This window comes from Sinocyclocheilus grahami, unplaced genomic scaffold, assembly GCF_001515645.1.
Source record: "Sinocyclocheilus grahami isolate Dianchi unplaced genomic scaffold, SAMN03320097.WGS_v1.1 scaffold352.1, whole genome shotgun sequence".
Classification (NCBI taxonomy): domain Eukaryota; kingdom Metazoa; phylum Chordata; class Actinopteri; order Cypriniformes; family Cyprinidae; genus Sinocyclocheilus; species Sinocyclocheilus grahami.
This window is the reverse complement of record NW_015505531.1, coordinates 885,289-904,487: the sequence shown is the minus strand read 5'-3', so window position 1 is coordinate 904,487 and position 19,199 is coordinate 885,289. Positions and strand designations below refer to the sequence as shown.

The following is a 19,199-nucleotide window of genomic DNA, read 5'->3' as shown; positions in this document are numbered from 1 at the left end:
TTAGCAGCTTCATAGCAAAGCTCTAGAAACAACCCACAACCGTATAGCAATTCCATGGCAACCATTCACATCAGCACTCAGAACAACTTAGCAACCACACTGCAGTGCCTTTGCATTGTGGCAATGTGTTTTGCACTGAAAGCACTTTTTTAGTTTTTTGATGTTTTTGCTCACCAAGCAACTTTTTAATGCTTACCTGCAAGGCTGCATTTATTGGATTAAAAATACAGTAAAACAGTAATATTGTGAAATGTTATTACAATTTAAAATAACTGTTTTCTATATGAATTTATTTAAAATATATATAATTTATTTCTGTGGTCAAAGCTGAATTTTCAGCATCATTACTCCTGTCTTCAGTGTCACATGTAGGGCTGTCAAAAAAAAAATCGAATTTCGAATATTCGTCGAATTTAAAAATTGTTGTTTCCGATGTGCTGCAAGGGGGTCCTGCAGATGGCTTGCTATTGTAAGCTATGAAACAATATTAAACACATCCCAACCTTTTTTAAAAGATTTGTAATCCTAAAGTGAATATTCTAATCAACGCACTAATTTTATTTGACAAGATAAATATGTAAATTATATATTTTTATATATGAAAGTATATATATATTATATTACTTTTTATTTAAAATTGACAAAAGAAATTTAAATGAAACTGGCATGTATCCTTCAAGTATTTAAAAAATATTTCACACAGTAAACAGTCAGTATATAAGCAATTGACAAATAAACCCAAATATCAAAAATACAAATAAAGTTTTATTTTATTGCATTGCATTGCTTTGCATTTGTTATCTGCCAACACTATCAATTATTAAAGATTTTATTTGTTATTCAAATTTTAATATAGACTTTAATGTCAGCACCAAAATGCTGGTATTTCTGATAATTCCTCAACTGTTAGAAGGATTTGAAGCCATTTTCTCAAATGTAGAGACATTTTCTAACAGTCTTTCATGATGTTGTACAGTGAAAATGACAGAGTGATCCAGGTCAACAATGTGCCCATGGACGGTGTCCAACACACCTTTGCAGTGCAGACTCTCCGCAAATGTGGCAAAGTAGCCAAAATCGTGAGTGTAACCTTTTGAATTATTTCGATCAAGCATTTTTTTTGGCCATGTTTTTAAATCACTGGCAGGTGAAATCAGAGTTTAATGAATGAGTGATTTAATTTTTGTCCCCATCCTTCATCAGACGGTAAAGAGATCAAGAAAAATTCCCGTCAGCGTGATCAAACGTGGGCCGTCCCCAGATGACCGCGTCTTCAGCGGCGACTACAATGACGACTACGACTATGACCACGACCGGCGCAGCGTCTACAGCAGCTGCAGCTACCCTGATCCTGATGCGAGTCTGGAGCGCGACCGCAGCTACATGGATGATCACGATCGTGACTATGAGCGCAGTCGCAGGAGGAGTATGGAGCGCGGCGTGAGCCCTGACAGACAGTACAGACGAGACGGCAGCCGCGGCCAAATGCTGGACCACGAGCGCAGCCCCGACCGCCGTTGCCAAAGTGACCACAACCTGGATCGCGACCACAGTCCGGACCGCCGCTACCGAAGCGATCGCACGCTCGACCGCAACTACAGTCCAGACCGACGCTATCGCAGCGAACACAACCTGGACAGAGAGCGGAGTCCAGACAGACAGTACCGCAGCGATCGTACGCTGGACAGATCACATAGTCCTGATACGAGGTTCAGGCCAGAACCGGCTCCGGGATTCAGCAGAGAGAATTTAGCCAGCGACCACGAGCGCAAGAGGTTGGATCCGCGCCAGGATGAATCCAAGAAGAGGAGTAGCAGTCGAGACCGTCTGGATCGCTCGCCCTCACCACCACCACAACGACACGAACCCTTGGAGAAGCCGCTCAATGTTACTCTTCTAAAGAACCGCCCCAATGACGGTAGATACGTACCACCTTCATTTATCTGTTTCCAGTTTTGAACTTCAGCCAAACAACTAACATGATGTTTTATCATATCTATCCAGAATATGGCCTTCGTCTTGGCAGTCAGCTGTTCATCAAAGAGATGACGAGCACAGGCCTGGCATCCAAAGAACGCAAACTACAGGAAGGCGACATCATTCTGAAAGTACGTCTTAACCACTCAGAACACCTTAGCAACCACAGAGCAATGCCCTAGCAACCACCCACAAAACCTTAGCAGCTTCATAGCAAAGCTCTAGAAGCAACCCACAACCGTATAGCAATTCCATGGCAACCATTCAGCACTCAGAACAACTTAGCAACCACACTGCAGTGCCTTTGCATTGTGGCAATGTGTTTTGCACTGAAAGCACTTTTTTAGTTTTTTGATGTTTTTGCTCACCAAGCAACTTTTTAATGCTTACCTGCAAGGCTGCATTTATTGGATTAAAAATACAGTAAAACAGTAATATTGTGAAATGTTATTACAATTTAAAATAACTGTTTTCTATATGAATTTATTTAAAATATATATAATTTATTTCTGTGATCAAAGCTGAATTTTCAGCATCATTACTCCTGTCTTCAGTGTCACATGTAGGGCTGTCAAAAAAAAAAAAATCGAATTTCGAATATTCGTCGAATTTAAAATAAAATTCCACATTCGAATGCAAAAACGTTGCATTCGAATTTTAGGTGTGCGTTAAGGAGCCAGCCTTATCAGTGGTGCACGAGATGCGATGACGATGTAAAGTCATTGCATTTTAATGTTTTTGTTAGCCTATCCAGTTGAAGCCACTAGATGCGGCGCTGCTGAGTTGTTAATTACAAATATTGCGGGAAAAGAGAACATCAATGCAGAGAAGGTCTTGTTTACGTCAAAACTGAAACCAAGCCGTTCACACAGAATGCATATTTCGCGCATTTTCTAGAGGGACATCTATTACCATTTGCACTTGCGTCTAGCACAAGAGAGCCTAATTTTTTCCCCCCCCATCCCACTGCAACACAGCGTCTCCCTGACATGCTGCTTCAACACTAACTGCGGTTACTGAAACCACACCTTCTTTCTTTGCGTGCACATTTGGGCGCATTATGCTAATATTTCCACATAGTGAGGTAGATATGTGGGGGCGTGTTAGAACGAGCCGTTTTAGGGGGGCGTGGCAGAGTCTTAACTTTGATAAATAATATCTCTTTGGTTTTGAGACTTTAGTCTTTGCAACTTCAGGGATCTTATCTATGCACAATCAGCTTGTAACACTCCAAAGAGAAAGGAAAACTTGAAATCGCATCATATGACCCCTTTAAAAAATAAATTAAAAAATTACAAACTTTTGAATGGAAGTTTTTTAAAAAAAAAATTCTTCTCAGATTTGTTGTACTTTGTTATTTATTGATGCTTAATTTGGTGTGTCAGATTAACGGTACAGTCACAGAGAACCTGTCTCTGAGCGACGCAGGGAAGCTGATTGAGAAGTCTCGTGGGAAGCTGCAGCTGGTGGTGCAGAGGGATCGCAGTCAGGTGCTCATTCGAGTCCCACCTATGGCAGACAGCGACTCAGAAATGGATGGTGAGTGGATCAAAAAAACACACTTGCGGATGAACAATCACAATATTTCTGATTGAATTAAAGCCATCTTTAAGTGGCTTTACGAATGGCTTTACAAATAAATATTTATTTTTTCACTAAATTGCATCAGTACTTAAGATTTTTGCATCAATATATTTCATTTAATTAAAATGTTTACTAAACAATAATTGATATTAATTATTGTTTGAATGAATATTGTTTTTATATGTATAATTACCTCGTGACACGTGTAAAGAGAAGATGTATGATATCGTGAGGTATTTGGCAAAACCCAGCCATAATCTCTAGGTGACCTCTGACCTCATTACTTTTTTTTTTTAGCTGCTGTACTGTCACTGGATTGGAGAGAAAAAGCTTTTGGCTTTGGGAGGATTACATAAACCCTACCCATAATCCAAAACTTATGAAAAATGTAATTTTATAAGCTCTAGTGAGACTTGTCCTATGTTTTGCAAGTTGTTTGTTCATGTTCTTCTGAAAATCTGTATTGGTTTTTAGATTAAATAATGTAAGATATAAGAATGATGGAAAACAAGTTTGGTTTTAATTAGTAGCTGGTGTTATATTTCTCAGATTTGCTCTGCAGATATAAATGGTGCCTCAAAGCATGTGTCTTGTTCTAGTGATGCTGACATGTACTGTGTGTTGCAGATATCTCAGAGATCGAGTCGTACCGCTCCTATTCTCCTCAGGAGGACCGGCGGAGTCATCACTCTGACCTCTCCTCACACTCCTCTAATGAGAGACTGCAGGACAAAAGCAGGTAATACACTGCCGTACCCTCAGACTTCAACTGTCAACAATTATTTACTGTAACACTTTACAATAAGACTCCATTTGTTAATTAACATAGAACTAACAATAAATTTTTTTTAAAGCATATATTATCTTAGCTAATTACATAAAATAAATTCAAAAGTTGTATTTGTTAATATTATTTAATGGACCTGAGCTAACATTAACTAGCGATAAACAGTTGTATTTATATGAACTAACATTAAAAATTAATAAATGCTGTAACAAATGTGTTGCTCATTGTTACTTAATGTTAGTTGTTGCATTAACTAATGGGACCTTATTGTAAAGTGTTACCAAGTAACTAGCTTGCCAAGTTAAAAGTTAATAATTGATATGCTATTTAAACTACAGTCAAACTACCCTTTAAAACAAATAGTGATGCTATAAATTACTAGCAGATAGCTAGTAATTAGCATTTCAGAGGGTGATCATTTTCATATTAAATAATTTAGTTAATAATCAGAGCATAAAACAATGAGGAACTCAATTTTGGTGACAGCATTAAACAAAAAGCACATTTATGTTTGATTCAGCTAATAAAACTAGAAAACAGCCAAATATATAACTAAATCAGAAACCTCATAAGAAAGAAGCAAAAGCATGATAGGATGATTTTCCAAATAAACTAAGAGCCCATTCAATGGAAAAACCAGTGCAGAGGGCGTAAGTTATTTTCTTCTGTTGGTAGAGATGCGCCTCCTAACAGACTGGCTAAAATGGGAGCGATGCCGACTCCGTTCAGAGCAGTGCCGGTGGAGCTCCCGCCTCCACCTGTAGAGAAGGAAGAGCCTCGCAGCGAGTCTCCAGGTACCACAGTTCCTCTACACCGCAGTGGGTTAATGGAAATGAAATTATGTGATGCATTACTCCAAGACTTCCTCGATCTCATAATTGTAGAATCAGAAGAATAGAAGAAACAGATGATGTACGTTGTTTTTTATACAGCTCCTGTGGTAAATGCTGCTCCAAAAAGTGTTCCAGTGAAAGCCAAGCCTCTGCCAAATGTTCCCCTGTGGCCCAGTCTGGAGGACCAGGAAATATACGGGTTTGTACTCGATTGTCTCAGACGTTCCTATTATAAAGGATCATGTGCTTGGATCCTGATTATTGCTATTGACTATATTTAGACAACTTTGTAGTTCTAATGAAAAATCTTCCACAGCCCCAACACTGTGATGGTGCGCTTCCAGAAGGGTGAAAGTGTTGGCCTGCGTCTCGCTGGAGGAAACGATGTGGGCATTTTTATCGCGGGCGTTCAGGAGGACAGTCCTGCCGAGATAGAGGGACTCCGCACTGGAGACCAGATTGTGAAGGTGCAACATCACTGGCTCTGCATTTTAATATTATGTGCCTTAATCCGTCATACATTTTCCCACATCGTCAAGTGGTAATTTGTGTTTTTCTTTCCTTGCAGGTGAATAATATGGATTTTAGAGGAATGGTCCTTTGCAACTTCAGGGATCTTATCTATGCACAATCAGCTTGTAACACTCCAAAGAGAAAGGAAAACTTGAAATCGCATCATATGACCCCTTTAAAAAATAAATTAAAAAATTACAAACTTTTGAATGGAAGTTTTTTAAAAAAAAAATTCTTCTCAGATTTGTTGTACTTTGTTATTTATTGATGCTTAATTTGGTGTGTCAGATTAACGGTACAGTCACAGAGAACCTGTCTCTGAGCGACGCAGGGAAGCTGATTGAGAAGTCTCGTGGGAAGCTGCAGCTGGTGGTGCAGAGGGATCGCAGTCAGGTGCTCATTCGAGTCCCACCTATGGCAGACAGCGACTCAGAAATGGATGGTGAGTGGATCAAAAAAACACACTTGCGGATGAACAATCACAATATTTCTGATTGAATTAAAGCCATCTTTAAGTGGCTTTACGAATGGCTTTACAAATAAATATTTATTTTTTCACTAAATTGCATCAGTACTTAAGATTTTTGCATCAATATATTTCATTTAATTAAAATGTTTACTAAACAATAATTGATATTAATTATTGTTTGAATGAATATTGTTTTTATATGTATAATTACCTCGTGACACGTGTAAAGAGAAGATGTATGATATCGTGAGGTATTTGGCAAAACCCAGCCGTAATCTCTAGGTGACCTCTGACCTCATTACTTTTTTTTTTTAACTGCTGTACTGTCACTGGATTGGAGAGAAAAAGCTTTTGGCTTTGGGAGGATTACATAAACCCTACCCATAATCCAAAGCTTATGAAAAATGTAATTTTATAAGCTCTAGTGAGACTTGTCCTATGTTTTGCAAGTTGTTTGTTCATGTTCTTCTGAAAATCTGTATTGGTTTTTAGATTAAATAATGTAAGATATAAGAATGATGGAAAACAAGTTTGGTTTTAATTAGTAGCTGGTGTTATATTTCTCAGATTTGCTCTGCAGATATAAATGGTGCCTCAAAGCATGTGTCTTGTTCTAGTGATGCTGACATGTACTGTGTGTTGCAGATATCTCAGAGATCGAGTCGTACCGCTCCTATTCTCCTCAGGAGGACCGGCGGAGTCATCACTCTGACCTCTCCTCACACTCCTCTAATGAGAGACTGCAGGACAAAAGCAGGTAATACACTGCCGTACCCTCAGACTTCAACTGTCAACAATTATTTACTGTAACACTTTACAATAAGGCTCCATTTGTTAATTAACATAGAACTAACAATAAAATTTTTTTAAAGCATATATTATCTTAGCTAATTACATAAAATAAATTCAAAAGTTGTATTTGTTAATATTATTTAATGGACCTGAGCTAACATTAACTAGCGATAAACAGTTGTATTTATATTAACTAACATAAAAAATTAATAAATGCTGTAACAAATGTGTTGCTCATTGTTACTTAATGTTAGTTGTTGCATTAACTAATGGGACCTTATTGTAAAGTGTTACCAAGTAACTAGCTTGCCAAGTTAAAAGTTAATAATTGATATGCTATTTAAACTACAGTCAAACTACCCTTTAAAACAAATAGTGATGCTATAAATTACTAGCAGATAGCTAGTAATTAGCATTTCAGAGGGTGATCATTTTCATATTAAATAATTTAGTTAATAATCAGAGCATAAAACAATGAGGAACTCAATTTTGGTGACAGCATTAAACAAAAAGCACATTTATGTTTGATTCAGCTAATAAAACTAGAAAACAGCCAAATATATAACTTAATCAGAAACCTCATAAGAAAGAAGCAAAAGCATGATAGGATGATTTTCCAAATAAACTAAGAGCCCATTCAATGGAAAAACCAGTGCAGAGGGCGTAAGTTATTTTCTTCTGTTGGTAGAGATGCGCCTCCTAACAGACTGGCTAAAATGGGAGCGATGCCGACTCCGTTCAGAGCAGTGCCGGTGGAGCTCCCGCCTCCACCTGTAGAGAAGGAAGAGCCTCGCAGCGAGTCTCCAGGTACCACAGTTCCTCTACACCGCAGTGGGTTAATGGAAATGAAATTATGTGATGCATTACTCCAAGACTTCCTCGATCTCATAATTGTAGAATCAGAAGAATAGAAGAAACAGATGATGTACGTTGTTTTTTATACAGCTCCTGTGGTAAATGCTGCTCCAAAAAGTGTTCCAGTGAAAGCCAAGCCTCTGCCAAATGTTCCCCTGTGGCCCAGTCTGGAGGACCAGGAAATATACGGGTTTGTACTCGATTGTCTCAGACGTTCCTATTATAAAGGATCATGTGCTTGGATCCTGATTATTGCTATTGACTATATTTAGACAACTTTGTAGTTCTAATGAAAAATCTTCCACAGCCCCAACACTGTGATGGTGCGCTTCCAGAAGGGTGAAAGTGTTGGCCTGCGTCTCGCTGGAGGAAACGATGTGGGCATTTTTATCGCGGGCGTTCAGGAGGACAGTCCTGCCGAGATAGAGGGACTCCGCACTGGAGACCAGATTGTGAAGGTGCAACATCACTGGCTCTGCATTTTAATATTATGTGCCTTAATCCGTCATACATTTTCCCACATCGTCAAGTGGTAATTTGTGTTTTTCTTTCCTTGCAGGTGAATAATATGGATTTTAGAGGAATGGTCCGGGAAGACGCAGTCCTCCATTTACTAGAGATTCCCAAAGGAGAGGATGTGACCATCCTGTCTCAAAGCAAACCTGATGGTACTTCAAGACACACAATAGAATAGTATACAAAAGAGTAATGTACATAACTGTTCAAAAGTTTAGAGTCAGTAAGACTGGAGTAATGATGCTGAAAATTCATCTTTGCATCACTGGAATAAATTACATTTTAAAATATATATATTCAAATAGAAAGGAGTTATTTTAAATAAAATTAAATTTTTTGTCTGATGACTCTGATTTGTTTTATTTTAGTGTATAAAGACATCCTGGCATCTGGACGAGGTGATAACTTCTTCATCAGAACTCATTTTGAATATGAGAAAGAGCTTCCTCAGAGCTTGACCTTCTCCAGAGGAGAGATATTTAAAGTGGTGGACACCCTGTATGACGGAAAGCTGGGTAACTGGCTCGCCATCCGCATGGACAAAGACAATCAGCTCCTGGAGAAAGGCATCATACCCAGCAAGAGCCGGTGAGACTCGTGTGATTCGACCTGAAATACACAGCGGCTCACACTGCAGATGTCTTCACTTTATGACTTAGTTTAATTGCATTTATTTAGTATTACTAGGAGGAAAAGTTCTCTTAAAGTCAGCATGAATCAAAACTGACCTTCTGAAATGACGTTTGCTGACATCACCTAGTCTGCCATTTCATGTTGACATTAAAAGCATGTTATTTGTTTGGTGTTTGTGTGATTATGTTATTTGCATACTATCAGAGCTGAGCAGATGGCGAATGTTCAGAACACACAGAAAGGCGCTGCCAATGACAGAGGAGATTTCTGGAGGCTGAGAGGTCAACGAGCAGCCAAGAAAAAAGACCTTCGCAAGAGCAGAGAGGATCTGAGCGCTACACCCGTCACTACACGCTTCCCAGCCTACGAGAGAGTGGTGCTGCGGGAAGGTACACCCATCATTCCTTTACCTAATATTCGGTTTAAACATGCATTTGAAAGTTTCATAAAAGAAGTTTCACCTGACATGTTTTTTGTTCATTTATACAGGCCTTTTATTTATGAATATTTGCATTTTATGAATTTAAAAATTTTTTTAGTTGTTAAAACGTATTTTGTTTAATCCTTTTTTTTTTTTTTTATTAATTTAGTGTTGATTATTTGAGACACTCAGAGTTTGTTGTTTTTAATACATTTAAAAAAATATTATAATTTTTTTTAAATATAATTTTTTTCTTTTTTTTGTTTTGTTTTATGTCATTTTAGTTGACAAACTTGACATGTTTATATACTAAGTCTTTTATCTCTCCACCACCAGCTGGGTTCAGAAGACCTGTCGTAATATTCGGCCCTATTTCAGATGCAGCCAATGAAAAACTTGGCAATGATCTTCCAGATGAGTTTATCATAGCAAGTAAACCATTCACAACTTTTATGAAAGATCTCTTCAGATATAGTGATGTGTATGTGTGAATGAGGCGTTTGATCGGTGTTTTTCCCATGACAGAGACAGAACCGAAAGACGCGGGCTCAGAGAAGTCGTCTGGTGTTGTGAGACTGAATATTATCCGTCAGATCATCGAGCAGGTAAACAGTCCACAATCACCCTTCTGAATGAGTGTACATAACAACAATTCATAAATATCTAAGAATATTATTTTCTCATTCCTAGGATAGACACGCTCTGCTCGATGTCACCCCGAAGGCCGTAGACACCCTAAACTACACCCAGTGGTATCCCATCGTCATTTTCCTCAACCCAGACAGTAAGCAGGGGGTGAAGACCATGAGAAACCGCCTGGCTCCCGGCTCTAACCGCAGTTCACGCAAGCTTTACGAACAAGCAGTTAAACTGCGGAAAACCTGCTCCCACCTGTTCACTGGTTAGTCTGATGAGTCTTTCCTCAGATAATGTAGAAATTACAACCATATAAGATCCATTTTATTCTTTACCAAGTTCTTATTTTATTTATTTATTTATTTATTTCAAATTCTGTTTTCCGTTTTATTTTTCCAGATTCTGTTTTTTGCTTTTTGATAAAATTTTTATTTTTTTTTTGTATTCTATGTTGATGGTTCAATTAAATGTTAGGTCTAATTAATTTAAATCCATTTAATAACAATTTATTACAAGTTTAAGAAAAGATAGGGCACCATGAAATTAGTTTTATTTTTTCCAAATTGCATGTTTTCCTTTTTTTTGTCATCATTGCATTTTAATGGTTTAATTACACTTTATTAATCATAAAGCATGTCTAATCAATTGAATTCATGAAACTTTAACAACTGAATTTATTAAAATTTTTACAAAAATGGTGCCCTATAAAATATTAACATTTTTCAGTCATTCTGGGTTTTATGTTTAATTTTTCTGGATTTATGAATTAATACAGTTTTTTTTTTAATGATCAAAAATAGAGGTAATCAAACGAATGCATAAAACATTAAATTGCAATTCAATTCAATGCAGTAATAATTCAATTAATATTTTAAAATGTACTCAAATGAAAATGTATCTATTTTTTATTATTATTGTTTTTGGCCAACAAAGTGCTACACAACAGGTTTACGCTCAGATTAAAAAAAATTATATTCCTTAAAAAATAAATAAAGTTATAAATGTCTAAATTACGCTTCCTTGTCCAGCTACCATTGATCTGAGCTCTTCCCTCGGCCCTATTTCAGATGCAGCCAATGAAAAACTTGGCAATGATCTTCCAGATGAGTTTATCATAGCAAGTAAACCATTCACAACTTTTATGAAAGATCTCTTCAGATATAGTGATGTGTATGTGTGAATGAGGCGTTTGATCGGTGTTTTTCCCATGACAGAGACAGAACCGAAAGACGCGGGCTCAGAGAAGTCGTCTGGTGTTGTGAGACTGAATATTATCCGTCAGATCATCGAGCAGGTAAACAGTCCACAATCACCCTTCTGAATGAGTGTACATAACAACAATTCATAAATATCTAAGAATATTATTTTCTCATTCCTAGGATAGACACGCTCTGCTCGATGTCACCCCGAAGGCCGTAGACACCCTAAACTACACCCAGTGGTATCCCATCGTCATTTTCCTCAACCCAGACAGTAAGCAGGGGGTGAAGACCATGAGAAACCGCCTGGCTCCCGGCTCTAACCGCAGTTCACGCAAGCTTTACGAACAAGCAGTTAAACTGCGGAAAACCTGCTCCCACCTGTTCACTGGTTAGTCTGATGAGTCTTTCCTCAGATAATGTAGAAATTACAACCATATAAGATCCATTTTATTCTTTACCAAGTTCTTATTTTATTTATTTATTTATTTATTTCAAATTCTGTTTTCCGTTTTATTTTTCCAGATTCTGTTTTTTGCTTTTTGATAAAATTTTTATTTTTTTTTTGTATTCTATGTTGATGGTTCAATTAAATGTTAGGTCTAATTAATTTAAATCCATTTAATAACAATTTATTACAAGTTTAAGAAAAGATAGGGCACCATGAAATTAGTTTTATTTTTTCCAAATTGCATGTTTTCCTTTTTTTTGTCATCATTGCATTTTAATGGTTTAATTACACTTTATTAATCATAAAGCATGTCTAATCAATTGAATTCATGAAACTTTAACAACTGAATTTATTAAAATTTTTACAAAAATGGTGCCCTATAAAATATTAACATTTTTCAGTCATTCTGGGTTTTATGTTTAATTTTTCTGGATTTATGAATTAATACAGTTTTTTTTTTAATGATCAAAAATAGAGGTAATCAAACGAATGCATAAAACATTAAATTGCAATTCAATTCAATGCAGTAATAATTCAATTAATATTTTAAAATGTACTCAAATGAAAATGTATCTATTTTTTATTATTATTGTTTTTGGCCAACAAAGTGCTACACAACAGGTTTACGCTCAGATTAAAAAAAATTATATTCCTTAAAAAATAAATAAAGTTATAAATGTCTAAATTACGCTTCCTTGTCCAGCTACCATTGATCTGAGCTCTTCCCATGATGCCTGGTATGGAAGTCTCAAGGATGCCATACGAGAACAACAAGATAAAGCTGTCTGGGTCTGTGAAAGCAAGGTCAGCATTTATACATATCAATTATACACAACTGCTTTGTTTCATAGTTCTTCATCTCCTTAAGCAATGCTTTGCCAGTCTTAATTTACAAGTGAAATTACACATCATCAGAGGTTTTCTGTATATCGTTTCAGCTTGATGGGTCTGAGGAGGACCTGGATCTCCATGATGACCGTATGTCGTACCTGTCGGCCATGAGCGCGCACACAACCCGTCAGTAATGGCTCTGTTCCCTTCAGCTCCAGCTCAAACGCTGAGTCCCAGAGCTCCTCCAAACCGCCGTATTCAGAGAGCCGCTCTCACCACCACGCCGATGATGATGATGATGAAGAGGAGTATCGACGCCAGCTGGCAGACCAAACCCGCAGAGGCTACTACAGTGCCCAGAAATACAACGATACTGAACTCTAACACCCAATCTCCCAAAAACTATCAGAGCAGAAGTAGCCGAGTCTCTTCACTGCGTCCGTCTGTGTTGGGATGTTTCCTGTGCATGTCGTTATAAAGCAAATGAATGTGCTTCTAGTTGTTGTGTGAGTAAGAGGGACTGACATGAACCACAGATAAAGCACAAGAGATAGTGTTAGCCACAAACACGCATGCCGTATATACATGCCATTTATAAAACAGCATCTTTTTATACCTGCAATGTTTTTATATGAAATTTCAGTGTATATTTCATGTCTGCCTGTAGTGTTTTTTTTCCCCCACAATGCTTCTAGATGGAGTTAACGTTACACTTTCCTCATTTACACTGCTGAAGTTTGCCATAAACCAAAAGTGAAATTGGTTTAAATGTTATTTTCCAAAACATTTGCTGGAGTGCCTTAATGTCATTGATCAAACATGTATTAACCATATATTACTATGCTCTAATTATGTTAAAAACTGGCTTCACATCAGTTTTTATATTGATTCTCTGAGAATATAAGAAGGTCATGTGTAATGTTCACACTATTGGTGTGTGTCTGTGATCAGTGCGTTGGGTTTAACCACTAATAAAACAGAGTTGTGGGATTTTTAAAGACAAATCAATAAACCTGACTTTTGATGTTACTTTTGCTTGTCGTTATTCATGCTTGTCTCACTATTTCTATCAATAACCCAAACCATATCTAGAGCAGAAATTAACCGATTCTGATAGATTTTTTTTAATGTCCGTCTCTACAATATTTTATAGTAATTACTGTTATTATTATTAATTGTGCTTTTATATTTATCTACAAAAGTTCTGCAATCTAAATGGTTGCAAATGTACATTGCTGTCTACAGAAATGAATGCGTTTACTGATGATCAGAAATGTTTTTTAGAATGATTTCTGAAGGATCATGTGACACTGAAGGCTAGAGTACTGCTTTTTCTGCGTTTTGGACTCTCCGAATGCTACATTTAAAATTGTACAATGTTTCCTACATTACATAAGTTACTTTACTTGTGACTGCTGTTGTTTTCTGCTAAACCCACAACAGTGTTGAACTTAGTGAGACCCGCCGAATGCTTTTATTTAAGAGCAGATTAACCAGAAATGAAAGTAAAGTCAGATTATCACTTTAATCTAGAGACCTTGGGTCAAAACATATATAAATGTGTTCTATAGAAAATGTACAACTTTAATGAAAACATACCAGTGTAAATATTTAGTTCATTGATTCCTTTACTTTGAGTTGACTGATGACTACAGTAGAGCTCATACATCAGATCTGTGTCAGTAAGAGTTCGACTGAATCCTGTATTACTGTGCTCAGTGCCATTGATCTCTGTGATAGTTTAGGTCCAGTCGTGTGTCGGGCGCATGATTGATCTCCATTCACTTCTCTTTGGTACTAATGCCGCGTTCAGAGATCAGTCAGACCAGAGAGATTAAGGCAGGTCATATGGTGCTGGAATGGTTTGGTTTCTGCACTAATGTGTAATAAATAAATTCATCCAGTTAAATAAATCTGTAAACAGTTATATTAATCTTTCAATAAATAATAACTCTGGATCAGCTGATGTGGAGGTGATGGTGTTGTAGCCCTGCAGAGTGTCAGATGTAGACGGGTTGTTCCTGGGCCGTGAGCAGGCGGTACATGGCTGCAGGCATAGTCTTCATATGGATCTGACGAAAACAACATATTACAGTATTCATCACTGGATCACCGTTCATGTGTGCATCATATTTTTAAGATTATTAGCAATTAGCTTAGCAACATGCTATCAGCAAAGCCTGCCATCAAAAACAGCCAGGTTTATTATAGTTAACACGACACCATGTTTATTTAAAATGTGTATGCGCTTTGGCCGTTCATTTACATGACAACGGTTTTGAGGGCCTGAAAATGCAAACTTATAAAAACTGGTTTAAAAGTGCAAGTTTTTGAAAATGATTCTTTTCAAAGTGACGTCGCCAACTACTGGCCTGGCATGAATAATACAGCGCTTTTAGTCGTTTCGCAGATCTGTGTGAACGGTGATCATTCTGACAATGTTGTCGTCTGTGCATGAAACTCTTCTAAAATACAAAGGAAAAACTTTTCCGTTTTCAGTATGCTGTTGTGTAAACACCTAAAACCCTAAAACTCTAAAATATATATATATATATATATCAATTTTGTTACTGGAAATAATATACATTTTAAAAAACTTTAACTTATTTTATTTCATCTAGTTGCCAGAGCAACATTTCTAATCTTGAAATGAATAAAAACTATATAATGTTTTTTTTTAAACGACTAAATATGGCATAAATGCAACAAAATTGCTAAAACTTAAAAACAATAATAATAAAATAATTTTTTTTTAAATACAAAAAAAATTACTAAAACTAAAACAGTATCTCAATGATCTAAATGAAGCAAAAATATATTTTTAATTATATAAAACCTTGTTGTTTGTTGTAAAATCGCAATAAAGCACAGCATGAGGTGCTGTACTACTGTTATAAAATGGCAGTAATAGAAATATGATGAAAGCCAACCAATATGGAATATATTTTGAACTCTATTAATAAGGCTCTTCCATACAGTTCAACAGTAATTTACAGTTGCCAAGCAACATAGCAACTAACTGTATATATAATATGCACATTTACAGTGGGTACGGAAAGTAAATGATTTTAGCAAATGGCTGTGAGAGTGAAAAATTTAAGGGGGTCTGAATACTTTCCGTACCCACTGTATATGAATCACAGATATGTGTTCATCATGGCTCATCCAGAATTTAGAGTTGAAACTATCCGAAATCAAATTTAATGAAATCATGATCTCAATTAGCGTTGAAAACGTGCATAATCTAATAGAACAAAAACATTCTTTGATTTATAAAACTGATTCAAAAACAGCAGCATTTGCCATTATTTGTCCTTTAATAATTTTTTGAAGTAATAAAATATTGGCAACAAAAATGAATGATGTAAAATGTCTTTCAGACTTCTGAATTAGACTACTGAATTATGACTGATCTTAATATTTACATTTTTTCATCTAGTTTTTTTAATTGAATCATGTGAATGAACTGATTCACTGAACAAGCAGCTCCTGACACAGGCGGATCTTTACCTCTCCCACAGCGTTTGACAGGATGTGAACGATCTTCTCGTGAGCTGTGGCCACCACGCTCTGACTGTTGATCTCGATGATGCGATGGCCGACGCGGACCCCTCCTCTCTCTGCGATCCCCCCTCGCATCAGACTACAGATCTGAACAAAACACAAACTCTGTTAGTAGCTTGTAAAACATGACAGAAACTGACAACCCATTTCTGATGTTTAGATGTGAATACCCACAATGCCATTCTGTACACTGAAACCCAGCTGATAGCGCAGGTCTGGTCGGCGAATGAGCACCATGGTCACAGGAGGACACCTGACGATGTTCAACTTGATCCTGGATTGAGCCTTCAGCCCCTGAACACAGAACAGGTACCATTTGTGAACAAGGCAATCCCAAAGGTGTTTTTTACACTACCATTGAGAAATTTTAACCAAACTATGTTACTGACTTTTCATTAAGACACTAAAGAATCATATCAACTTGTGGAAAATGGGAATCCGATGACCCCTTTAATAAAACATATTATAAATGTACAAGGTAAAAGAAATGAGTCCTACTTTAATGATGCTCTGACATGTGGAGAGCGGCAGTCCCACCAGACTGGTGCCGTTGACGGTCATGATCTGATCGCCGATGTTCAGTCTTCCAGACTTGGCCGCGGGTCCGCCGTGCATCAGGCTGGCGATGATGACGGTGGGAAGGATGGAGCCCCAGCCGGACTCCACGATTACCACACCCAGAATCTCCCCTTTCTGCTTCTCAATGTACACCTGACACAAACACATCCAACATACTGATGCAGTGTGCTCACAGAATACTGCTTTTTTTGGGGAAGTCGTGGCCTAATGGTTAGAGAGTCGGACTCATAACCCAAAGGTTGTGGGTTCGAGTCTCGTACCGGCAGGGATTGTAGGTGGGGGGAGTGAATGTACAGCGCTCTCTTCCACCTTCAATACCACGACTGAGGTGCCTTTGAGAAAGGCACCGAACCCCAACTGCTCCCCGGGCGCCGCAGCATAAATGGCTGCCCACTGCTCCGGGTGTGTGTTCACGGTGTGTGTGTGTTCACTGCTGTGTGTGTGTGCACTTTGGATAGGTAAACCAATACTAATTCCGAGTATGGGTCACCATACTTGGCCACATGTCATGTCACTAAATGTACTCAAGCAGTGATTTTATTTAGTGAAGGTGCTGAAGAATGTACAGAAGACGAAGCCATTTGTGTCCGATTTGTGTCCCAATTGCGTCCCCGTGACTCTTTACTGATATAATTACAGGTAAAAGCATAAATAATAAACTTAGTCATATTATTTGATAGTTTTAGTTATTAGTGTGCACGGCAAAATTTATTTTTAAGTAAAATAATCATTCTATTAAAAACATTTGGTAACACTTTATTTTAAGGTGTCCTTGTTACACGTTACATGCACTGACTATTATAATAACAATTAATTATGCATAATTAAATGCAAGTAACCCTAAGCCAAACCCTAACCATATAGTAAGTACATGTAGTTAATTAATATTACTCAGTACTTACACTGTAACAAGAGCACCTTAAAATAAAGTGTAACCAAAAATGTGTTTTTCTTTGGAATATCAGCCAGTTTGCATCATCATCATTTGTAACCACTGCAAAAAGTCCAGTTTTACCTGCATTTTACCAAAATTAAATAAATAAATAAATGATATTTATGCATATTATGGTCAAATGTAGAATCTATTTTTGTCCCTAATTTCTGTTGTCCTGTACATATTTCTACCTTAAAAATGGTTTGATATTCCTGGTATCATATTTATCAAGTGGTTTACCACATTTCAATCAAGGTATGTTTTTCACTTATTATGCTCAAACTGGGCTTTAACTTTTCCAAAGCTTAAAGGGTTAGTTCACCCAAAAATGAAAATTAGCCCTCAAAATGTCGGAGGATTTCGATATAAGCCGAGAGGAGACTGGTTTTCCTTTGCTAAAGTAAGAAAACTTTGCTTCCTTTGCTCCTGTAAACAAACGGTGGTTTTCACGAGACTCACAGGCGCTTGCGCAGCACTGAACTCATACGTCATCCGCCCGAAGCTGCTTCCGTGTACAACTGTTGGCGCAAGCTGATTATTATGTTTTGAATATGGATATTTTTCTTACAAAAATGCATCGATTCGCTACAGAAGGCCTTTGTTCACCCCCCGGAGCCGTGTGAGACACTTTTTTTATGGATGGGCGCTTTTTATTTAACTTCTTTTGGACTGAAGCACTGCAACACCCGCTGACTGCCATGAAACAGCTTGAAAGATCAAACACAATTTTTAATATAACTCCGACTGGATTCGTCTGAAAGAAGAAAGTCATATACACCTAGGATGACTTGAGGGTGAGTAATTTGTGGGCTAATTTCTTATTTCTTTTAACTTCTTATTTAAAAAATGTACAGATTTTTTTTCTTGGCAAAAATTTTGACTGAGTAATGAGTGCCATGAAACAGCTTGAAAGATCAAACACAATTTTTAATATAACTCCGACTGGATTCGTCTGAAAGAAGAAAGTCATATACACCTAGGATGACTTGAGGGTGAGTAATTTGTGGGCTAATTTCTTATTTCTTTTAACTTCTTATTTAAAAAATGTACAGATTTTTTTTCTTGGCAAAAATTTTGACTGAGTAATATGTAGGGGTGTGCGATATATATCGTCTGCGATAATATCGTAATTGTTGTTTTAACGATGTGCGATTTGACATTATCGAGTATTTTGCAAAAACCATTCAAAACATCCCTTCAGAGCGTACGCATACATTACGTGAAGTCTAGACTAGTGCGTGTGCATTTAGAGTGCGTTCTTTCACTGCATGATTCAGTCTATTAAAATGCATTTAGAATGATCACAAATTCAAGACATGATGGCAGAAAATTTATATATTTATACCACTTCATATAGTTATTCAATTTCACACAAAGAGTGACGTTTTTCTCCAAAAATTACCATGATTACAAATGTGACATTGAATTCAATAAACAATAAGTTAATTAAGAGACTTACGTTTTAGACACCGTATTGCTTGTTTTTGCTCTATTTCACCAACAAAAGTCATTCCGAATACAGCCACAATGCTGTTTTGTGTCTCTGAGCAACATGACGGTGTTTCGTTCCTGAATGAATCAGCCGTTTAAATGATTCGGTTCAATCGCAACGACTCACTTATTAA

General features: G+C 37.1%; 2 protein-coding genes across 3 annotated transcripts in view; one reads left to right on the top strand and one right to left on the bottom strand.

The window, feature by feature from the left end:
- Window positions 1-424: 424 nt before the first annotated feature.
- LOC107548649 (tight junction protein ZO-2-like) lies at window positions 425-12,881 on the top strand. Its single transcript, XM_016229423.1, has 24 exons — window positions 425-469; window positions 977-1,079; window positions 1,204-1,918; window positions 2,005-2,108; window positions 3,363-3,516; window positions 4,189-4,300; window positions 5,024-5,142; window positions 5,281-5,380; window positions 5,498-5,648; window positions 5,750-5,776; window positions 5,983-6,136; window positions 6,809-6,920; window positions 7,644-7,762; window positions 7,901-8,000; window positions 8,118-8,268; window positions 8,370-8,478; window positions 8,695-8,914; window positions 9,164-9,348; window positions 9,717-9,812; window positions 9,906-9,985; window positions 10,071-10,281; window positions 12,370-12,470; window positions 12,605-12,683; window positions 12,760-12,881. Exons 2-24 carry the CDS (start codon window positions 1,014-1,016, stop codon window positions 12,879-12,881), a joined length of 3,387 nt encoding a protein of 1,128 aa, XP_016084909.1. The 5' UTR covers window positions 425-469; window positions 977-1,013.
- A 1,195-nt stretch (window positions 12,882-14,076) lies between these two features.
- LOC107548674 (amyloid beta A4 precursor protein-binding family A member 1-like) overlaps window positions 14,077-19,199 on the bottom strand; it is an 18,159-nt gene continuing 13,036 nt past the window's right edge. For both annotated transcript variants that reach the window (XM_016229460.1, XM_016229461.1), the window contains 4 exons: window positions 16,560-16,772; window positions 16,236-16,355; window positions 16,008-16,148; window positions 14,077-14,569 (listed from right to left, as the gene is read on the bottom strand). In XM_016229460.1, coding sequence (XP_016084946.1) covers window positions 14,498-14,569; window positions 16,008-16,148; window positions 16,236-16,355; window positions 16,560-16,772 — 546 coding nt within the window. In that variant the 3' untranslated portion in view covers window positions 14,077-14,497. The remainder of the gene's footprint in view (window positions 14,570-16,007; window positions 16,149-16,235; window positions 16,356-16,559; window positions 16,773-19,199) is intronic.

Coding starts and splice junctions, on each gene's coding strand:
- LOC107548649 (XM_016229423.1), top strand. CDS start 1,014: ATGGACGGTGTCCAACACACCTTTGCAGTGCAGACTCTCCGCAAATGT. Junction 1,080..1,203: donor GTGGCAAAGTAGCCAAAATC/GTGAGTGTAACC, acceptor ATCCTTCATCAG/ACGGTAAAGAGATCAAGAAA. Junction 9,349..9,716: donor GAGAGTGGTGCTGCGGGAAG/GTACACCCATCA, acceptor CTCCACCACCAG/CTGGGTTCAGAAGACCTGTC.